A 23303-nucleotide genomic window follows, 5' to 3' on the forward strand; every position below is an offset into this window, starting at 1 on the left:
TTTCGTGTTATTTTCCGTCTCTTTTATGTCGCTGTTCGAGTGCATTGGGTGATTGGTCATTATAATTAAATAATGGCATCAGTAGTGCGGTGCCTGTGTGGACGCTCAGTCCTGTTTTTCGTGTTATTTTCCGTCTCTTTTATGTCGCTGTTCGAGTGCATTGGGTGATTGGTCATTATAATTAAATAATGGCATCAGTAGTGCGGTGCCTGTGTGGACGCTCAGTCCTGTTTTTTCGTGTTATTTTCCGTCTCTTTTATGTCGCTGTTCGAGTGCATTGGGTGATTGGTCATTATAATTAAATAATGGCATCAGTAGTGCGGTGCCTGTGTGGACGCTCAGTCCTGTTTTTCGTGTTATTTTCCGTCTCTTTTATGTCGCTGTTCGAGTGCATTGGGTGATTGGTCATTATAATTAAATAATGGCATCAGTAGTGCGGTGCCTGTGTGGACGCTCAGTCCTGTTTTTCGTGTTATTTTCCGTCTCTTTTATGTCGCTGTTCGAGTGCATTGGGTGATTGGTCATTATAATTAAATAATGGCATCAGTAGTGCGGTGCCTGTGTGGACGCTCAGTCCTGTTTTTTCGTGTTATTTTCCGTCTCTTTTATGTCGCTGTTCGAGTGCATGGGGTGATTGGTCATTATAATTAAATAATGGCATCAGTAGTGCGGTGCCTGTGTGGACGCTCAGTCCTGTTTTTTCGTGTTATTTTCCGTCTCTTTTATGTCGCTGTTCGAGTGCATGGGGTGATTGGTCATTATAATTAAATAATGGCATCAGTAGTGCGATGCCTGTGTGGACGCTCAGTCCTGTTTTTTCGTGTTATTTTCCGTCTCTTTTATGTCGCTGTTCGAGTGCATTGGGTGATTGGTCATTATAATTAAATAATGGCATCAGTAGTGCGGTGCCTGTGTGGACACTCAGTCCTGTTTTTTCGTGTTATTTTCCGTCTCTTTTATGTCGCTGTTCGAGTGCATGGGGTGATTGGTCATTATAATTAAATAATGGCATCAGTAGTGCGGTGCCTGTGTGGACGCTCAGTCCTGTTTTTTCGTGTTATTTTCCGTCTCTTTTATGTCGCTGTTCGAGTGCATGGGGTGATTGGTCATTATAATTAAATAATGGCATCAGTAGTGCGATGCCTGTGTGGACGCTCAGTCCTGTTTTTTCGTGTTATTTTCCGTCTCTTTTATGTCGCTGTTCGAGTGCATTGGGTGATTGGTCATTATAATTAAATAATGGCATCAGTAGTGCGGTGCCTGTGTGGACGCTCAGTCCTGTTTTTTCGTGTTATTTTCCGTCTCTTTTATGTCGCTGTTCGAGTGCATGGGGTGATTGGTCATTATAATTAAATAATGGCATCAGTAGTGCGGTGCCTGTGTGGACGCTCAGTCCTGTTTTTTCGTGTTATTTTCCGTCTCTTTTGTGTCGCTGTTCGAGTGCATTGGGTGATTGGTCATTATAATTAAATAATGGCATCAGTAGTGCGGTGCCTGTGTGGACACTCAGTCCTGTTTTTTCGTGTTATTTTCCGTCTCTTTTATGTCGCTGTTCGAGTGCATTGGGTGATTGGTCATTATAATTAAATAATGGCATCAGTAGTGCGGTGCCTGTGTGGACGCTCAGTCCTGTTTTTTCGTGTTATTTTCCGTCTCTTTTATGTCGCTGTTCGAGTGCATTGGGTGATTGGTCATTATAATTAAATAATGGCATCAGTAGTGCGGTGCCTGTGTGGACGCTCAGTCCTGTTTTTTCGTGTTATTTTCCGTCTCTTTTGTGTCGCTGTTCGAGTGCATTGGGTGATTGGTCATTATAATTAAATAATGGCATCAGTAGTGCGGTGCCTGTGTGGACGCTCAGTCCTGTTTTTCGTGTTATTTTCCGTCTCTTTTATGTCGCTGTTCGAGTGCATGGGGTGATTGGTCATTATAATTAAATAATGGCATCAGTAGTGCGATGCCTGTGTGGACGCTCAGTCCTGTTTTTTCGTGTTATTTTCCGTCTCTTTTATGTCGCTGTTCGAGTGCATTGGGTGATTGGTCATTATAATTAAATAATGGCATCAGTAGTGCGGTGCCTGTGTGGACGCTCAGTCCTGTTTTTTCGTGTTATTTTCCGTCTCTTTTATGTCGCTGTTCGAGTGCATGGGGTGATTGGTCATTATAATTAAATAATGGCATCAGTAGTGCGATGCCTGTGTGGACGCTCAGTCCTGTTTTTCGTGTTATTTTCCGTCTCTTTTGTGTCGCTGTTCGAGTGCATTGGGTGATTGGTCATTATAATTAAATAATGGCATCAGTAGTGCGGTGCCTGTGTGGACGCTCAGTCCTGTTTTTTCGTGTTATTTTCCGTCTCTTTTATGTCGCTGTTCGAGTGCATTGGGTGATTGGTCATTATAATTAAATAATGGCATCAGTAGTGCGATGCCTGTGTGGACGCTCAGTCCTGTTTTTCGTGTTATTTTCCGTCTCTTTTATGTCGCTGTTCGAGTGCATTGGGTGATTGGTCATTATAATTAAATAATGGCATCAGTAGTGCGGTGCCTGTGTGGACGCTCAGTCCTGTTTTTCGTGTTATTTTCCGTCTCTTTTATGTCGCTGTTCGAGTGCATGGGGTGATTGGTCATTATAATTAAATAATGGCATCAGTAGTGCGATGCCTGTGTGGACGCTCAGTCCTGTTTTTTCGTGTTATTTTCCGTCTCTTTTATGTCGCTGTTCGAGTGCATTGGGTGATTGGTCATTATAATTAAATAATGGCATCAGTAGTGCGGTGCCTGTGTGGACGCTCAGTCCTGTTTTTTCGTGTTATTTTCCGTCTCTTTTATGTCGCTGTTCGAGTGCATGGGGTGATTGGTCATTATAATTAAATAATGGCATCAGTAGTGCGATGCCTGTGTGGAAGCTCAGTCCTGTTTTTCGTGTTATTTTCCGTCTCTTTTATGTCGCTGTTCGAGTGCATTGGGTGATTGGTCATTATAATTAAATAATGGCATCAGTAGTGCGGTGCCTGTGTGGACGCTCAGTCCTGTTTTTTCGTGTTATTTTCCGTCTCTTTTATGTCGCTGTTCGAGTGCATGGGGTGATTGGTCATTATAATTAAATAATGGCATCAGTAGTGCGATGCCTGTGTGGACGCTCAGTCCTGTTTTTTCGTGTTATTTTCCGTCTCTTTTGTGTCGCTGTTCGAGTGCATTGGGTGATTGGTCATTATAATTAAATAATGGCATCAGTAGTGCGGTGCCTGTGTGGACACTCAGTCCTGTTTTTCGTGTTATTTTCCGTCTCTTTTATGTCGCTGTTCGAGTGCATTGGGTGATTGGTCATTATAATTAAATAATGGCATCAGTAGTGCGGTGCCTGTGTGGACGCTCAGTCCTGTTTTTTCGTGTTATTTTCCGTCTCTTTTATGTCGCTGTTCGAGTGCATGGGGTGATTGGTCATTATAATTAAATAATGGCATCAGTAGTGCGATGCCTGTGTGGAAGCTCAGTCCTGTTTTTTCGTGTTATTTTCCGTCTCTTTTATGTCGCTGTTCGAGTGCATTGGGTGATTGGTCATTATAATTAAATAATGGCATCAGTAGTGCGATGCCTGTGTGGAAGCTCAGTCCTGTTTTTTCGTGTTATTTTCCGTCTCTTTTATGTCGCTGTTCGAGTGCATTGGGTGATTGGTCATTATAATTAAATAATGGCATCAGTAGTGCGGTGCCTGTGTGGACGCTCAGTCCTGTTTTTCGTGTTATTTTCCGTCTCTTTTATGTCGCTGTTCGAGTGCATGGGGTGATTGGTCATTATAATTAAATAATGGCATCAGTAGTGCGATGCCTGTGTGGAAGCTCAGTCCTGTTTTTTCGTGTTATTTTCCGTCTCTTTTATGTCGCTGTTCGAGTGCATTGGGTGATTGGTCATTATAATTAAATAATGGCATCAGTAGTGCGGTGCCTGTGTGGACGCTCAGTCCTGTTTTTTCGTGTTATTTTCCGTCTCTTTTATGTCGCTGTTCGAGTGCATGGGGTGATTGGTCATTATAATTAAATAATGGCATCAGTAGTGCGATGCCTGTGTGGAAGCTCAGTCCTGTTTTTTCGTGTTATTTTCCGTCTCTTTTGTGTCGCTGTTCGAGTGCATTGGGTGATTGGTCATTATAATTAAATAATGGCATCAGTAGTGCGGTGCCTGTGTGGACACTCAGTCCTGTTTTTTCGTGTTATTTTCCGTCTCTTTTATGTCGCTGTTCGAGTGCATTGGGTGATTGGTCATTATAATTAAATAATGGCATCAGTAGTGCGGTGCCTGTGTGGACGCTCAGTCCTGTTTTTTCGTGTTATTTTCCGTCTCTTTTATGTCGCTGTTCGAGTGCATGGGGTGATTGGTCATTATAATTAAATAATGGCATCAGTAGTGCGATGCCTGTGTGGAAGCTCAGTCCTGTTTTTTCGTGTTATTTTCCGTCTCTTTTATGTCGCTGTTCGAGTGCATTGGGTGATTGGTCATTATAATTAAATAATGGCATCAGTAGTGCGGTGCCTGTGTGGACGCTCAGTCCTGTTTTTCGTGTTATTTTCCGTCTCTTTTATGTCGCTGTTCGAGTGCATTGGGTGATTGGTCATTATAATTAAATAATGGCATCAGTAGTGCGGTGCCTGTGTGGACGCTCAGTCCTGTTTTTTCGTGTTATTTTCCGTCTCTTTTATGTCGCTGTTCGAGTGCATTGGGTGATTGGTCATTATAATTAAATAATGGCATCAGTAGTGCGGTGCCTGTGTGGACACTCAGTCCTGTTTTTCGTGTTATTTTCCGTCTCTTTTATGTCGCTGTTCGAGTGCATGGGGTGATTGGTCATTATAATTAAATAATGGCATCAGTAGTGCGGTGCCTGTGTGGACGCTCAGTCCTGTTTTTCGTGTTATTTTCCGTCTCTTTTATGTCGCTGTTCGAGTGCATGGGGTGATTGGTCATTATAATTAAATAATGGCATCAGTAGTGCGATGCCTGTGTGGAAGCTCAGTCCTGTTTTTTCGTGTTATTTTCCGTCTCTTTTGTGTCGCTGTTCGAGTGCATGGGGTGATTGGTCATTATAATTAAATAATGGCATCAGTAGTGCGGTGCCTGTGTGGACACTCAGTCCTGTTTTTTCGTGTTATTTTTCGTCTCTTTTATGTCGCTGTTCGAGTGCATTGGGTGATTGGTCATTATAATTAAATAATGGCATCAGTAGTGCGGTGCCTGTGTGGACACTCAGTCCTGTTTTTTCGTGTTATTTTCCGTCTCTTTTATGTCGCTGTTCGAGTGCATTGGGTGATTGGTCATTATAATTAAATAATGGCATCAGTAGTGCGGTGCCTGTGTGGACACTCAGTCCTGTTTTTTCGTGTTATTTTCCGTCTCTTTTATGTCGCTGTTCGAGTGCATTGGGTGATTGGTCATTATAATTAAATAATGGCATCAGTAGTGCGGTGCCTGTGTGGACGCTCAGTCCTGTTTTTTCGTGTTATTTTTCGTCTCTTTTGTGTCGCTGTTCGAGTGCGAGTAGTGCGGTGCCTGTGTGGATGCGCAGTCCTGTTTTTTCGTGTTATTTTCCATCTCTTTTGTGTCGCTATTTGTGTACATGGGGTGATTGGATTTCTTCTGATTCGTGTTGTTTTCATCTCTTTTGTGTCGTTTTTTGTGTGCATGGGGTGATTGGTCTTCTTCTTCTTCTTTTTTCTTTATTTTTAGTTCGCGCGTTCGTTGGCCAATGAGTTTATTTTTGTCCTCTTTACATAGTTTTCGATAGAAACGATCCGAATTCTTTTTTTTCGAGACAAGCAAGTCGTATTGCTGGATTAAGTCCTTTCTATATCATCGATGATCGGAAGGCACGCCGACGAATATGTTTTAAGGCTTATGATATAAAATCATTTTAATGAATAAAGCCCTTCTTACATCACCGTTGATCGGAAGGCACGCCGACGAAGAATTTCTGGAGGATCGCGGTCGAATTAATATTATATTTAAAATTCTAGATAGCTATCTTTCGGATTCGATTGTGAGTAGCGGGACTTCGCGGTTACTATGCAACGTATTTTTGGAGTCTTTTTATATTTTAAATTTATAAGTCCTTCTTTTATCATCGTTGATAGGAAGGCACGCCGCCGGTTAAGTTCGTTTAAGTTATTGTTTTAATTTCATTACAATCGGTTACGTGGTGTCCTGTTTTCTTTTCGTTTATATTCGTTGATCGTAATAATTTATTCCAACTGGCAGCTTTAGTATTAACTCATGTACTATTTTTGACATTTGCTCGCGTTATCTTAATTGTACCAACAGTAAAAATATACTGATAAGTCCAGCCCATAGCACTACCGCTCGGTTGGCACGCGTTCGATTAAAACAAACTTTTTAAATAATCAATTATTTATCTTTCCGCAGCCGGCTGCCTAAGATTTTAAATTTCAATCGATAAACAAAATGCTCATGGTCACATCACTGCCACTCGTGAATCCTGACCTCATACCCATCTACTAACCCCCTCAAAACTCATGTGATACTTTGTCGGAGAAGCAGTCGATTGGGCGGTCTCTATCACTCAAGTATCGGACTAACATTCCCATCCACTTCCCCGTGACCCTACCACTGGTCGTGGCCGGCGCCGGTATTGATCAGCATGATAGGGGCCTTTGAGAAGTTGCGAAGCGAGGAAAGATAGCACCCACTTATCTTCCACGGCTCGTGGATGTAACTTCTGGAGGTCCTGGTCAATAACGGAGTAGCAACTGCGGGTGGGCACCTATGCTTATGCTTATGCTTATTTTGAGTATTTTCAAAAATTTCCGATCCCGATCGCTTGATATCCACATTGTAATAAACTGAAATATTATTTTTTTTTTCGAAAATACGTAATTTTGCTAAAAATTTTGGTTTTTTCAAAAAATGTTGTTAATACATTCGAAATGTGTACGTAGTTTTGTGAAAATTTCGAGTATTTTCAAAAAATGTTTTAATTACATTTCAAATTTATGGCAAAATTCCAATCGTTTGATGAGCATATTGAAATAAAAAAATGGTGCATATTTTTCGAGAAACATGGCATTGTGGCAGTGCGTGGCCGAATGGTTACGCTGTCCGCTTTGTAAGCGGATGATTCTGGGTTCGATTCCCATCTGCTGCAACCTTCCATCGGATGAGGAAGTAAAATGTCGGTCCCGGCCTTGGTTGTTAGGCCGTTAAGTCATTCCAGGTGTAGGAGTCGTCTCCATGCCATAAGTACAAACAACACACCAAACCAAACCTACTCCGGTGGAATCGCTGGCGGCGGTTGGACTCGCAATCCAAAGGTCGTCAGTTCAAACACTGGGGTGGAAGGTTCCTTGGAGTAAAAAGAGGTTTGGGTGCTCTCCTCATTCAAGCCTTCGGACTCCTAGGTTCGAGCAGAAACTTGCAATAGAGACCACAAAAGACCCGGGGGATGGTTTGATTTTTGGCATTTTCAAAATACAGGAAAATACATATTTTGTGAAAATTTTCATGTAACTAACCTTCTACATCCCAAAACCCCGTATTTAGACGGGCTTCGATTTAAAAAAATCGTCAAAAAGTCAAAAAGCATTGGAAAGAAGAACTTTTCAAATTTTAGAAAATTAATGGATTGGAAGTTTTACTTGTTTTATTTTTTTAGGGGTCAACTTAAGCTGTGTTTTTTACTAACATTTCCTATGTTTAAGTAAAAGAAGTATGCATTAATTTTTCTAGTGTCCTAGATGATGTCTCTACGCATTTTTCAACAATTTAAATGATAATGGTGCCATTCTATAGCAGAAAATGTGAAAAACAAGCAAAAAAGTGACTGTAAAAACATGAAGAAATTAGATAGGCAAAATGTAATGATAAGAGGTGGTAGAATAGGCCAAATACTTCCAAAAACAAACATAAACTAAACAAGATAAATGCAAGTTAAAATATTAAAAATGAAACAAGGAAAACATAAATTAAGAGAAGTAAGTTTTTCGTAGAACAAAAGTTGCTCAAAATGACCTCCTGAACACGGGAAAAATAAAAATTTTCTTTAAAAAATTTGGGCAGTAGAGGGTTAAAGTGATTTAAAATTTTTAAGTCTGGCGGCCAATATGGCGGGAATAACATATTGAATAATTGCATTTTATTGTTTAATAGGCAATCATCTATTCAATTTTTTCTAAAATGGGGTCGCAGAACTCGAATTTGAAAAAAAGTAAAAAAAACGGACACAATTTTTTCATTCGTGATTTGATTATCCGAAGTCCCATACAAACCTTCGAATTATCGAGCGTCGGATAATCTAGTCTAGACTGTAATAGTTTTTCCTTAAAAGTTTTCATTTTAATTTTAATGGATTTTTCATCATAAAACCTCCACAGAGTTCACTAGTGGAAAAGGTCCCGCTAATGGATAAACCCTACATTTCAAAGTTATATTCATTCGCTTGTCGTACGCGACAATTCTGACTAATTCTAACCACAATAATAATAATAACAATAACCCAATCCCACAAAATTATTCCGCATCGTTTTGCATATTACCTAATCACGCCACCTGGCGGAAATAATAACAGTCACTTAGTCCCCGGAACTACACCCCTCTCTTCCCCCCCAACATACCCGCTCGTCGCCGCAACTCCCCCACAGCAGTGACAGCACCTCAGCAGGACGTGCAACTTGGACAGCATCTCGAGCAGCAAATGAAAATAGCAGCACAACGTTTCACCACGACCCATGCCGACTTCTTCGGGGGCATTCCGAGATCGACCGTTGACAACAACGCGCAACTTCTTCCTCTGATTCACCTTGGGTTCAAGTTTTGGCAACTTCTTTGCTGACCTGCAGCCGACATTCCAGCAAAGTTCGCTTTCCAGACTAAACTGCTTCTGCTGGTCATGTTTCAAAAACTTGGACGACGACGGCCGAATTCCACGACCTTTCGCCGAAGGCGGCGAAGAGTTGCAGGTTCCCACATTCTTGACCAGTTTTGGGCACAGAACTGCGTCAAGGTCCATTCACTTTGATTTGGAATTTATAGCTTCTTCGATAGTTTGTGCACAGTGTGCGCGTTCTGGACTGCTGGGCAGCGGGTATTCGACAAACTTTCAGCAACCGAAACTGAAGTTGGACACCTCGCTCGATGACTGACTGGACCAGGATGCGCAATCAGCTATACGTCAGGTACCTTTCTAAGGCCCTTATCAGCACCTTCTTTCTCCTCGACGAAGATGACATCTCATGGTACTGGATGTTGAGATGTTCGTGAGAGAGCGGGGCAGCTGTACCGAGGCGATGAGTCACCTGCACGACCTGCAGCTTCTCTATTTGCATACACATATACACGTCACAAGGTCGCACAGTGCAGGTCACTTGCAGGTATGTTAATTCTAGCACCGTAATCGTAAACAAAGGTTGACGAATCTGAAAATGGTGTCAATGCATTCAGAGGTGATAACTGAGACTTCTACTTCGACTTCTAAATCGCTTTTGAGAGTAATGACACCGTGTTCAGATTCGTAAACAGAAGTTCACGTTGAGGTTGACAGGACTTCTTCGCAGTTATCCCGCGGTATTCTTCCGTGATGTAACGCTTGTAACGAAGCTTGTACTACCTGCTGCTGCTACGACTAATCTCCCGCGAGGCACGAAATTTGCACAGGTAGCATCGATCTACGTTTGAACAGCTCGCGGCGACGATCGCTACTAATGACACACAAAGATCTGTGTTAGTACGGCGCGGCGACTGGTTGTAGTATAACTACACTTTTTTGTTGTTGTTGTTTCCATCTGCTAATGAGAACCGAACCGTGACCGACCGTCTCTCCCCCCGTACGCCGTGGTAACCGCACGAATACTACCCTGCCAGCCTTTGGATGTAACAGGAGGAGGGAGTTCGGTTCGGTAGGCACCAAGTCTCTAATACTAATACTTGCGGAGTCTGGGCTGTTGGCGTAGTAACTCATTCTGGAAGGGAGTCGCGCGCGGCGACATGCAAAACATGAACTCGCGAAAGTTTGCGGGGGAAACGTTGCCTTCGGGAGTTGCGGCACGGGGTTTTTGGGGGGATTACCTAATATGACATTAGAGGTGGACGGCGCGGTGTGAACGACGACGACGACGACGCAGTAGGGATCTTCCAGCGTGATCAACGCAGGTCAGCAGTGCTGGTACTGTGGTGAGGGGTCGTTGAACTTTGTTGGTGATTTGTTTGTGGAGTTCTGGTATGCAAAAACAGCTAGCTGAGTGAAAGGAGGTCCGTGGAACTAGCAATCTTGCCGGGAATTATAGGATAGCTGTTGCTGTTGTTAACAGTTGCAGTATAGGATTTAAACGAAAACAAAAATTTTCATGTTAACCATCAAGAGTTGCCAGAATTGACTAAAATTTTCACAAAATACCGAATGTGTTGAAAGTTTTCAAATTTGTACAATGCGCAACACAGATGTCAAAAGAAGACACAAGTTATAAAAGATGTTTGTATTTTTAACTCTAATGTTCCTAAATGCCGTCTCTACCACCAGGAAACACCAGGAAACAAGGAATTTGGAAGACGGACGGAGTGTAGATGCTCCTTTTTAAGAGGATAAGGGAAATTCTCCACGGTATCCCCAAGTAGGTTTCGCTTGGATTGGGACGTTTTGTTCAAGATTCGAATATCCGAAGTCTCATACAAATCTTTGGATAATCGAAACTTCGGACAATCGAGTCTGCTGTAATGAAGATTCAATTTTAAATGCGTCTAGAAGTTATGCAATCTTGTATTTTCACGAATGAACAGAATTTTACGATTTTTTCAAAATAATTTTTTGATCGATTTGGTGTCTCGGCAAAGTTGTAGGTATGGATATGGGCTACACTGAAAAAATGATAAACGGTAAAAAAACTTGGTGATTTTTTATTTAATTTGTTGTCACTAAAACTGCAAAAAAACTCTTTTTTATTTTTATTTTTTTGATATGTTTTGGAGGACATCAACTGCCAACTTTTCAGAAATTTCCAGGTTGTGCAAAAAATCTTTGACCGAGTTATGAATTTTTGAATCAATACTGGTTTTTTCAAAAAATCGAAATATTGGTTGCACAAATTTTTCAACTTCTTTTTTCGATGTAAAATAAAATTTGCAATCAAAAAGTACTTTTGTGAAATTTTGATAAGTTGCATCGTTTTCAAGTCAAAGCCATTTTTGGGTGTTTTTTTTTTTGCTGAAAATAGTCGGATGGATCTAACTTGAAAACGGTGCACTTTATCCAAATTTCATTAAAGTACTTTTTAATAACACATTTTATTTTACATCGAAAAATGAAGTTGAAAATTTTTTGCGACCAATATTTCGATTTTTTGAAAAAATCAGTATTGATTCAAAAATTCATAACTCGGTCAAAGATTTTTTGAACAACCTGGAAATTTCTGAAAAGTTGGCATTTGATGTCCTCTAAAACATATCAAAAAATGAAAAATATAAAAATAGTGTTTTTTTGCAAATCAAGTTTTAGTGACAAAAAGTTAAATAAAAAATCACCAAAAATTTTTACCGTGTAACATTTTTTACAGCACAAAAATACTATATGGACAAACAAATGATGAGCAACTCTATACGAAATCGGCCGATTTCGACCATTTTTATTTTTTGATTTGGCTCAAACTTTATGGGGGCCTTTCCTATGACCAAAGAAGCTATTTTGTGTCATTGGTTCACCCATACAAGTCTCCATACAATTTTGGTATCTGTCCATACAAAAATGTTACGTAAATATTCGAAAATCTGTAACTTTTGAATGAATTTTCTGATCAATTTGGTGTCTTCGGCAAAGTTGTAGATATTATTGAGGACCATTGAGAAAAAATAGGTACACTGATTTTTTAATTAACATTTTTTTCACAAAAACTCAATTTCCCAAAATACGTATTTTTTGATTTACGAGATTTTTTGATATGTTTTAGGGGACAAAAACCCGCAACTTTTGAGCTATACAGAAACATGGTCAAAAAATCTGCCGCCGAGTTATGATTTTTTGAAAAAATAGTGATTTTTAGGAAAATTTAAATTTCATGCAAAAACAAATTTGACGTAATTTTTAAATGTAAAATTGAATTTACAATCGAAAAGTACTTTACAGATTTTTAAATAAAAGACTTTGTTTTCAGGATAGGCGTTATCCATAAAGTATGTCACGTTCTAGGGGAGGGGGTCTGAGCAAGTGTGACATTGCGTGTTATAAGTATAGGAAAAGAGTGACAAAGGGGGGGAGGGGGGGGGGTAAATTTTGGCTGATTTTAGCGTGACGTACTTTATGGATGAAGCCATATAGCCACCGAAAGTTTGATTTTAGCGAAATATTTGCAGTTTTTCGATTTTTAAAAAAAGTTACCATGAGTGACCATTTCTAAATATATTTTTTTTAAAGTTCAAAAAATTTTCTATGAAATTGTCTAAAAGACATTGAGGATTGGATCTGTGGTTGCTGAGATACAGCGGCTTAAACAAAAAGAAAGACGAAAATTGATGTTTTCTATGTCCACCATTTTCTAATAACGATATCTCAGCAACTAATCGAAAATCTGCAAATATTTCGCTGAAATCATACTTTCGGTGGCTATATCATGAAAACAGAGCCTTTTATCAAAAAATCTGTAAAGTACTTTTCGATTGGAAATTCAATTTTACATTTAAAAATTACGTCAAATTTGTTTTTGCATGAAATTTCGATGTTTTTCCAAAAATCACTATTTTTTCAAAAAATCATAACTCGGCGGCAAATTTTTTGACCATGTTTCTCTATAGCTCAAAAGTTGCGTATGTCACCTAGAACTTAAAAAAACCTCGAAAATAAAAAAAATACGTATTTTGGGAAATTGAGTTTTTGTGGAAAAAAAAATAATTATAAAATCAGAGCGAGTTGTGGCGCTATAACTACGGCAAATAGTGTCCAGGGCATTTGTGGAAATACAATGTCCCATCCCAGAGGGTCCCGGAGTACCAAACCTTCTTAGCATGGTGCTCCCAACGAATACAACCAAAATCTCGGAGCGTATGGTGGTGTGTCCCCACGCTTCTTCCTCCCCTGTCGATTCAGAATTGTGTTGTTGTTCGAACACTCAGTGCTCAAACTCAACCCAATTACGAGTCATCTTTGCGATACGGCTTTACGCAGTTGGCCTGGCCGCTTCGACGTTTGTGATGTTTCAATGCATTCTAATGCAATGGCGCACTGCAAATGTTGATAATGACAAGAAGATGCTAGGCGTCAATCAACCTAAGGCATTCTCCAGGATGCCCTCGAAAGACTGGCTGCGCTAGGGTTAGATTAGATTAGATTAGATTAGAAAAAAAAAAATAATTATAAAATCAACATTTTTTTCCGTGTACCTATTTTTTCTAAATAGTCCTCAACAATACCTACAACTTTGCCGAAGACACCAAATTGATCAGAAAATTCATTCAAAAGTTACAGATATTCGAATAGTTACGTACCATTTTTTTACGACCAGCTGCCGAAATTGTATGGAAACTTGTATGGGTGAACCCATGACACAAAATAGCTTCTTTGGTCATAGGGAAGGCCCCCATAAAGTTTGAGCCAAATCAAAAAATACAAATAAAATCCATTTCCGGTTTTGGTAGAGAATTGCTCTGATGCAAAATGGCTTCTTTGGCACCAAAAAAGTTTCAACCGGATAAAAAAATACAACAATTAAAATTGAAGAAAAAAGACCGATTTCGTAGAGAACTGCTCAATGGTCAAACGAATAAAACGAGTTTGTTTTTGTTTACATTGTGAGCTCTATTTTTTGTTTATTCAAGTTCAAACATAAAAACGCGTTTTTTTTCGGAACGCCAAAAAGAGACGAGCGACAAGATAGCACGACAACGCCGATTTGAAATATTTTGATTATTTGTCATCAAAACCTTTCTGGCAATTCATAAAATAAGACGATCTGGCAACACTGTTAGGATATATTGAGACCAGCGATGGAAGAATCTCCATCAGGTGCTAATAATACAATCACGAAAAAAAATACTTATTTTGGGAAATTGAGTTTTAGTGAAAAAAAAGTTGAATATCTACAAATTTATTTTTCCGTGCACCTATTTTTTTCTCAAAAGTCCTCAACAATACCTACAACTTTGCCGAAGACACCAAATTGATCAGAAAATTCAGTCAAAAGTTACAGCTGTTTGAATATTTACATACCATTTTTGTATGGACAGTAGCCAAAATTGTATGGAGACTTGTATGGGTGAACCAATGACGCAAAATAGCTTATTTGGTCATAGGGAAGGCCCCCACAAAGTTTACGTAAAATAAAAAAATACAAAAAATAAAAATGGTCGAAATCGGCCGATTTCGTAGAGAGTTGCTCAAATATGGAAAGGAGCCAAAATTCCTAGAATTTAAAAATTTGGTACTTTTTTTATTTCAGTGTATAAATAACACTTAAGTGCTTGTAACTTTTGATAGGGTTGTCAGATCTTCAATCTTTTGGACTCGTTGGATTGGTTTTTTTTATACCTTTCTAAAAATGTTTTACATGACGGGTTTTCTTTTAAAAAAACCACCCTTTTTACAATCGTCCGAACTTTTGCTCAAACAGTTTTTTAAGCATAACTTTTGAGCTACTTAACTAAACATCATAATTCATAAATAGTGACTTAAAAGACCCTTAGACGGATCGAACGAAACCAAAACGGTCAAAATTGGATCAACCAATGCTGAGATAATCAAGTGCAAATATGTTGATCAACATCCAACCACACACACAGACATTTGCTCAGAATTTGATTCTGAGTTGATATGTTACGTGAAGGTAGGTTTAGGAGGTGTAATTAGGGAGTTCATTTTCCGAGTGATTTTAAAGCCTTTCCTCAGTGAGGAAGGCAAAAATTATAAAAAATAAAAGTTAGACAGGTTACGATAGTTTGATTGACTAGGAAATTTCAGAAAATTTTAAGTCTATTAGTTGAATCGTTTTATTGACTCGCGAGGTCAAATAGCTTAGGAAGGTATCTTTTCACCGACGTGCCACCCAAGCTAGGATGTCACGGAGTGGACCCAATCAGAAAATCACATAAAAACCACAATGAAGTAAAACAAAAATACAAATCAACAACTCACCTTCTGCTAAAACATGCTCTTTTTGTTGCTCCCATTTGTACAGCATTATTGCGGCATAATTCGAGGATGAATGGGAGTGATGGTGCGTGCAGTAGTAACTCTTCCTTCTCTAAACTTTAAACTCTCTGCACCTTCTCACCACACAGGCTGGTACCGGTGGACGACGATATTCCAATGCACTTGATTCACTCGGCGCGATTTTTTTTTCTCTTTTTTTTGTTGTTGTTGCACGTAGTTTATGAGCGTCGTGTGGGGACTAGGACAAGTTTGCAGGATTGTAATCTTTGGAAATAAATAAAGTTTTTTTGCTGAATGCCGAAAAAATACGAAGAACGTGTAGAAAAGTAAACAAGAAAAAGTTGTTGTTTTTTTATAAATTGAATGACTAAGTGTTAAGCAGTTCTCAAGTTTCCAGTTGTATTTTGTTTTTGGTATTTTAGTGGGCGTGTTTCCGAAAGTCAGAAATAAATAAAGTATTGCGCTACGAAATAAATATCAATGGGAGAGGTTGTTTGCTTACAGTCAAACGTATAACTTTGTGTAACACAGCTTGGGCTGTTTTTGAAAAAGTTTCAAGTCTTACGGGCTAGGAAATCTCAAACTCAAATGTCTTATTGCAACGAGAGTTCTTCTACGCCAAAACAAAATCTACAAGATCGAACGTTACCCTAATTTTAACGGTTATTACGAGAAACGCTAAACGCTACTTTGCAAGAACAGTAACTGAACTATAAAAAAAACTGACGGGGCAGAAATTTGATTTCCGCGACCTAAACTAGGGATGTCTTGGGCTGACTCAAGCTACTACTGCTCGACACGACTAAATTACCGCTACTACTACTGCTACTCTGTACGAAGCTCAAACTCTCCTGCTGTTGGTCTGTCCCAACGGCAAAGACGTTCGAGGTCTCGAGCTGCTGCTGGCCACTGGCGTAGGTTTGACTGCTCAACGAATGCTGCTTTCGGCTGTGCGAATCTTCGTTCCAATGCATTATCACACAAGCTGAGACGGTGACGACGGCAACGTTCGATGGTAGTAAATCATAAGAAAACCTCGCGCGAGAAACTTCGGAAAAGAAGATCGAACTGGAAAGTCGAGAACTGAAGAATCGAAAAGGTAAATAAAACAGAAACAATCACAAAACAAAAAGGGGAAATAGCAACAGCAACAAACCAAACAAAACTAAAAAAAAAAGAGTGACAAATTGAAACTTGCCAACTGAGAAAAAGAAAAATAAGGAAGGAAGGAAGAACTAAAGAAGGAAGTTTTTTTTCTGTGTGTGTGAGAGAGATAGGGATGTCACAAACACGCGCGCGGTGTCACTACTCGTGTGGTTGAAATTCGCGTGGATGTCGATTTTTTGGACCGGACCAGCTGTGGTGGGTTCTCAAGGACTCTGCGGCGCGTGCAGCAATTGCGGTTTTGGACAAACCGTGTCCACCGAGCAGGTCGAGCTGCGCAGATCTGGAAATAAGGAGAGCAAGCAGAAGGACTGGTATAAATAACACTGCATTGTTTATCGACCACTTTGAGGAGTGAGCAATTCTTTGGAAATGTTTGTTTCTTTTTCCAAATTTTGTTTAGTTATGACCAAAGAAGAAATAAAACTTTGTTATGCGGAAAAGATATGTGTCTAAAAATTTATTTATAAAATACGTTGACACCAAAACGTTTCTTCCATTTCATTAGGGCACATGACTTTTGTAAACAAGAGTGTATTTTCATTTGAATGATGTGCCTTTCTGAAATGTTAGTCTCCAAATCAACTAAAATATGCGATCAATTAAATATGCGGATTGCAGGCTGGATTTCGTCATTTTTATATGTTCACAAGGTTGTGTTACCGTTGTGACTAAATCGTTCTACCTTTACCCCGCCCCGTTAAGGGTAAATAGGAGCTTAGGGAGTAACTACAATAGCATGCATAGGGATTAAGGATGAGGATGTTTGTGTATATGTCTTTTCAAGCGTCTTTATGTAAAACTTAAATTAAATTAAAACACAAACTAATAAATAAATTGGAGCACAGTTAGATTAAAACTAAATATCACAGATCGCAAACCATAGCCATTTAAGTGTTAACACACGAAGCAGAGTCTGTAACGAGATTTGCTGCAAGGGTTGATTATTCGCGAGATCTGCACGAAAAAGGGGTAATAAAGAGAGCGAGTGTGGGATCGAGAGCCGAGGAGGGCTACTGGTGGCCATCGCGAAATTAAAAGGTCTTTTCCGATTTGCCTATCACCGAGCGCAGAAGTGCACCAAGTCCTGAGCGAGACAACTGACCGTCTATTCCAGTTTGTCCAAAGTTTTACCAGTGATTGGCCAGCAAAACGATACGGAAAAGTAAGAGAACTGCGCGTTGAACGAGAAAATCAGGTAATTGCCGAACTGGCGAACGACCCACGTGCTGCCCCAGTAGTCCCTCATTCCCCATTGCTAATCTCGACCCGATCAACCACCCACGACAGGACCCAGTGGTTGTAGCTTAAACGCCCTGTTTTGAAGCTATAGTCCGTCGATCAAGTGCTGCACCGCCGAGCGGTACCCACTGACGAGGTCGCTTCGGCGTCCCCAAGCCATTCGGTGCGCTGAGGATCTAACCTCCTACCGCGCCGTCGTCGCACTGAGGATATTACCTCCTGCGACGCGTCCAAGTTCGAGCACCCCTGCCCAAAGCCTACCACCAGCATCCCGCGAGCGTTCGCGGCCGAAGACGAGCCAGAGTCCGGCGTACCCGTCGCTGCATGATTTGCGACACAGCCCGGCACGAGAGAACACGCGCATCCACCCCCGCATGAACACCCGGCGTGTGCACGAGGCCGAAACTGTCTTGGAGGACGGCCCGCACCCCGAAGCTGGAAGCGCGAGCTCGAGAGCAGGAGATCGTCGACGACCGTGCGTGGAGCACGTGCACGCATGCCCCGTCGACACCAGCAGCAGCAGCAGCGTCGCCAGCACCAACCGGCCAGCCATAATCCCCCCCACACACACATACAGAATCGTAAGTTCAATAAACGTTTTACCATGAAACTCTTTTGTGTTTAGGCGTTTAGTGTTTTGATGGCGAGCCCCCTTGAGATTAAGGCTCTTGTTCTTGTCCCTTTGCCCGCCAGCGCGTAAAAAGAGGCCGAGGCCCACCCCTGTCGGTCGTGGCTCTAAGACCAACCGGCAGGGGCGTTTCAGGGTCCGTCTGATCCAGCAGGTAACAGTTGTAACGGAGCAGTCAAAACCAAAAATCCGCGCCGTCCCGAAACCCAATCCGCGCAGAATCTTGAAACGCCAAACAAAAAATGGAAAAATTTATTTTTGCCTGGATAAAGTAAATTAAAGGGAAAAGTCAAAACAAAAATGTTGGCAAAAAAATCTGAAAACTGTATCAAATTTAAATTTAAAACATAAAATTTAAAAAAATAAATTCAAAAAAATCCTAAATCTTGAGATTTGAAAATTAATATACTGTTCGTACTCGATGATCCTCGTCACAGTGGCACTCAGAAAAATCGAAGCAAAACATTTTTATAATTTTCTTGTCAAAATTTCTCTAACCTAAAGAATGACTCCAAAACTGCTCTAAAGTTTTCAGATTTTCTGTAATCTAAAATGGTGACAAAACTGGTAGCATTTAAGAGTTTTTTTTAATTCTGCAGTTTATTTTTTTATTTTGTAAAACGTCCAGAATTTAAGATTTCAGTTGTTTTTTCTAAAGATCCAATATGAAAGAATTTGTTGTTGTTGTTGATTTTATTAGTGAGACTTTAACCCTATGGGTCATTCACCCTCGTTTGGCAAAATTTAATAAAATTTATTATTCTAAGTCCGTTCGGTCCGTTGAAGAATTTAAGAATTAAAGGATTAAAGAATTAAAGAATTAAAGAATTAAAGAATTAAAGAATTAAAGAATTAAAGAATTAAAGAATTAAAGAATTAAAGAATTAAAGAATTAAAGAATTAAAGAATTAAAGAATTTAAGAATTAAGAATTTAAGAATTTAAGAATTTAAGTATTTAAGAATTTAAGAATTTAAGAATTTAAGAATTTAAGAATTTAAGAATTTAAGAATTTAAGAATTTAAGAATTTAAGAATTTAAGAATTTAAGAATTTAAAAATTTAAGAATTTAAGAATTTAAGAATTTACGAATTTAAGAATTTAAGAATTTAAGAATTTAAGAATTTAAGAATTTAAGAATTTAAGAATTTAAGAATTTAGGAATCTAAGAATATAAGAATTTATGAATTTAAGTTAAGTTAAGAATTTAACTAGTAAAATATATATTTTTTAAATAATATGTGTAGAAATTTCGGATCTTTTAAATTTCTGAATCGGATTTTTCGAATTTTTATATAATACGAAAATCAAAAATGTTTTGAATTTTTAATTTATAAAAATTTGATTTTTGAATGAAGCTTACATTTTTGAATGCTTTGATATTTTTTTTCACAAAGAATGTTAAAATTTAGAGAAAAAAAAATATTTTTACGGGTTAATTTCCTTTTAAAAATAAATAAATCGGAAAATAAAAATATTCAGAGTCGATGAACAGACGTATCTCCAAGTAAGTTTCGCTTGGACTTGGACGGTTTTTAGGGAAGGTAAATTATGTAGGGAGCCATCCTAGGTTAGTGGCAATGGCCATTTGCATTGCTGATCAAATTGTTCGTGTACTCTATTTTTGGTTGTTGGAAAGTTTTCAACCAAACTAAAGTCAAGTAAGACGATTTTAAGAAAAGAAAAAATCACTTTTCGTTCAAATTCAAACGTGTAAAGATTTTAATATTTATTTGTTGAAACATAATTTAACAAGTGTACCTTCTTCTAGACGATCTTAAACCACGTAAGAGGGACAGCAACCGCAAAAAAAAATCTTTATTGCGACGCATTGCTGCTCTTTTTTGCAAATCCACCGTGTCCAAGGCACCGACTTCTTGCCTTCAAAGGAGGGTTCACCCCAAGAAACCTCCTTCCCGCCCCGCAAATCCTTCAAGTCACCACCGCCAGTCCGTCATACTGGTGCAGTTACGACAACGCCACGCATTCAAGATAGTGGCCAGAGAAAGAGTGCCAAAAATAGACATTCGATCGCTGGAACTGGTTCAATTATTCGACCGACTCATTATCTGCTGCTGGTCGAGCGCGCACTCTCTCGTTCCCGATTTCTTGGAAGGCCGCGCGCACAAAATGGTAATCGATGTGCCGGCAACCACCCCGGGACGGTAATGACCCAATCGATGGCCTTCTTCTGCCTGGCTTCCATCACCACCCTGAGTGAATGGTTTATGTTTGAGTTCCAAATATGAGAAAATAGCCAGTCGAGTGATGCGACAAACTTGTTGCACAAATATTTCCATTACCTGCACACTTTGTCAAGTTCAAAGAGAGAATATTCTTGTCCAAATCAGCATTTTTGAGATTTGAGATTGTATTGTGCTATCCAATATAATCTAACGCAAACACAGCCTGTGAACGGATCACATTTCACAGAATCTACAGGGGAGGAAGGATGCGTGGACATACCGTATCAAAGACTCTTGAAATGTTAGGTTTGTGCTGTTTTTAAAATAAATTATTTTTAATATGTGTCAAAGCGTTGTAAAGTTTTGTTATTGCTCTGCGTTGATCACATTGCAATCATGACTGAGTTGGGTTTGCTTCATGCTTTTGAGAGACAAGCTATCATTATTTGAAGCAAGACCAGAATGATACCTTCTGCAGCAATTTTTGCTTGTGGGTGTAGCTTTTCAAAAAAAAAAAAAAAACAGCCAAAAGATTTAAAATTTATTATTTGGACATTTCTGTTTTATTTTTGAGCAATTCCATCTCAAATCATGAATTTTTGTGGTACTTTTGTACCCGACTCTCTCCGATTTCAATGAAACTTTGTAGACATGTTATCCTACGCTTATATAAGTCATTATTGTGTATATAACATTTGAGAAGGGCGTAAGGTATTTAAATGTATATCGAAGCCGTTGCATCGTATCAAAAAGTGATCAAAGACAAACTTGTAGGAAATTGGACGGGCTTTCTAAAAAAAATGCCTGTGTGGATCAATCGGACCGCGCACTGGACTCACAATCCAGAGGTTGCCGGTTCGAATCCCGGGGCGGACGCAAAAAATTCTAAGTGTAAATATAGGTATTCGGTGCCCTCTCCCCGTGCCCATACCTTCACACTTAGGAGACCCGGGAGGCGGAGTCTTGTCGCAAAAAGAACGATACACGCCTGTGGATCCGTTGACGAAACCGCAAGGTTTAAGAGGGCCACATTATAAGGTGTTACGTCGATTCCGTTCCGTTCTAAAAAAATACACTGAAACAAAAATACACGCCACTTCTATGTGATTTTTCAGTTTTAAAGTTTATAAGTTAAATTTAATGGTGATGTCACGATTTTTTTTTCGCTCAAAATTTTTGAGGAAATAGCCTAAAATGTTACTAAAAGACTCACGATAAATACAGGATGGTATGTATCTCCGGAAAAATACAAAAAATCATTTACTACAACTGTTTTTTTGAAAAGTGGTCTAAACGTCAAAATTTTTCAGAATCGATAGTGGGAATAGATTCCCCAGACAATTTTACATTAAAGTCTCCATATTGACCATTGTCCTAAGTCCAATTCTTGGGAAGATACAGCGGTTTTGAAAATAAAAATGTTGACAAAAATAGGTTTTTTGGTGGTTTTTGACAATTTCTATATGACAGACTTGGTTTAGACCACAGTAATTACAGTAATTTTTAAATTGCAAAATACAAAAATATTTAAATACCTTACGCCCTTCTCAAATGTTATTTTCGAGTACTATTGGCTCCATGTATGAGCAGTTCTCTAGGATTTCGGTCATTCGATTTTTTTTTTGTATTTTTTAATCCGACTGAAACTTTTTTGGTGCCTTCGGTATGCCCAAAGAAGCCATTTTGCATCATTAGTTTGTCCATATAATTTTCCATATAAATTTGGCAGCTGTCCATACAAAAATGATGTATGAAAATTCAAAAATCTGTATCTTTTGAAGGAATTTTTTGATCGATTTGGTGTCTTCGGCAAAGTTGTAGGTATGGATATGGACTACACTGGAAAAAAATGATACACGGTAAAAAAAATTGGTGATTTTTTATTTAACTTTTTATCACTAAAATTTGATTTGCAAAAAAACACTATTTTTATTTTTTTTTGTTTTTTGATATGTTTTAGAGGACATAAAATGCCAACTTTTCAGAAATTTCCAAGTTGTGCAAAAAATCATTGAGCGAGTTATGAATTTTTGAATAAATACTGATTTTTTCAAAAAATCCAAATCTTGGTCGCAAAAATTGTTCAACTTCATTTTTGGATGTAAAATCAAATTTGCAATCGAAAAGTACTTTAGTTAAATTTTGATAAAGTGCGCCGTTTTCAGGTTAAATCCATATTTAGGTAACTCTTTTGTTAATAGTCGCAGTTTTTCATTTTTTTAAATTAGTGCACATGCTTGCCCACTTTTGAAAAAAATATTTTTGAAAAGCTGAGAAAATTCTCTATATTTTGCTTCTTCGGACTTAGTTGATACACTTTTAATTGCTGAGATATTGCAATGCAAAGGTTTAAAAACAGGAAAACCAAACAGCCCACCATTTTTCAATATCGATATCTCAGCAACTAATGGTCCGATTTTCAATGTTAACATATGAAACATTTGTAAAATTTTTCGATCTTTTCGAAAACAATATTTTCAAAATTTTCAAATCAAGACTAACATTTCAAAAGGGCTAAACATTCAATATTACGCCCTTTTGAATTGTTAGTCTTGATTTGAAAATTTTGAAAATATTGTTTTCGAAAAGATCGGAAAATTTTACAAATGTTTCATATATTAACATTGAAAATCGGACCATAAGTTGCTGAGATATCGACATTGAAAAATGGTGGGCTGTTTGGGTGAGACTTAGAAAACATCAATTTTCCTGTTTTTAAACCTTTGCATTGCAATATCTCAGCAACTAAAAGTCGTATCAACAAAGTCCGAAGAAGCAAAATATAGAGAATTTTCTCAGCTTTTCAAAAATATTTTTTTTTCAAAAGAGTGCACAAATTTTAAAAAATGAAAAACTGCGACTATTTACGAAAAAGTTACCTAAATATGGATTTAACCTGAAAACGGTGCACTTTATCAAAATTTCACTAAAGTACTTTTTGATTGCAAATTTGAT

The 23303-nt window shown here is 38.6% G+C and overlaps 1 protein-coding gene across 12 annotated transcripts in view; it reads right to left on the minus strand.

Moving 5' to 3' along the window:
- Positions 1–23303, minus strand: part of LOC6045918 (serine/threonine-protein kinase WNK1) — a 152379-nt gene that overhangs the window by 93023 nt on the left and 36053 nt on the right. For 5 of the 12 annotated variants that reach the window (XM_038255468.1, XM_038255467.1, XM_038255477.1 and 2 more), the window contains one exon: positions 15112–16576. In XM_038255468.1, coding sequence (XP_038111396.1) covers positions 15112–15146 — 35 coding nt within the window. In that variant the 5' untranslated portion in view covers positions 15147–16576. The remainder of the gene's footprint in view (positions 1–15111; positions 16577–23303) is intronic. The other 7 variants (XM_038255475.1, XM_038255474.1, XM_038255473.1 and 4 more) reach the window with 6 other exon arrangements.

This window comes from Culex quinquefasciatus, chromosome 2, assembly GCF_015732765.1.
Source record: "Culex quinquefasciatus strain JHB chromosome 2, VPISU_Cqui_1.0_pri_paternal, whole genome shotgun sequence".
Lineage (NCBI taxonomy): Eukaryota > Metazoa > Arthropoda > Insecta > Diptera > Culicidae > Culex > Culex quinquefasciatus.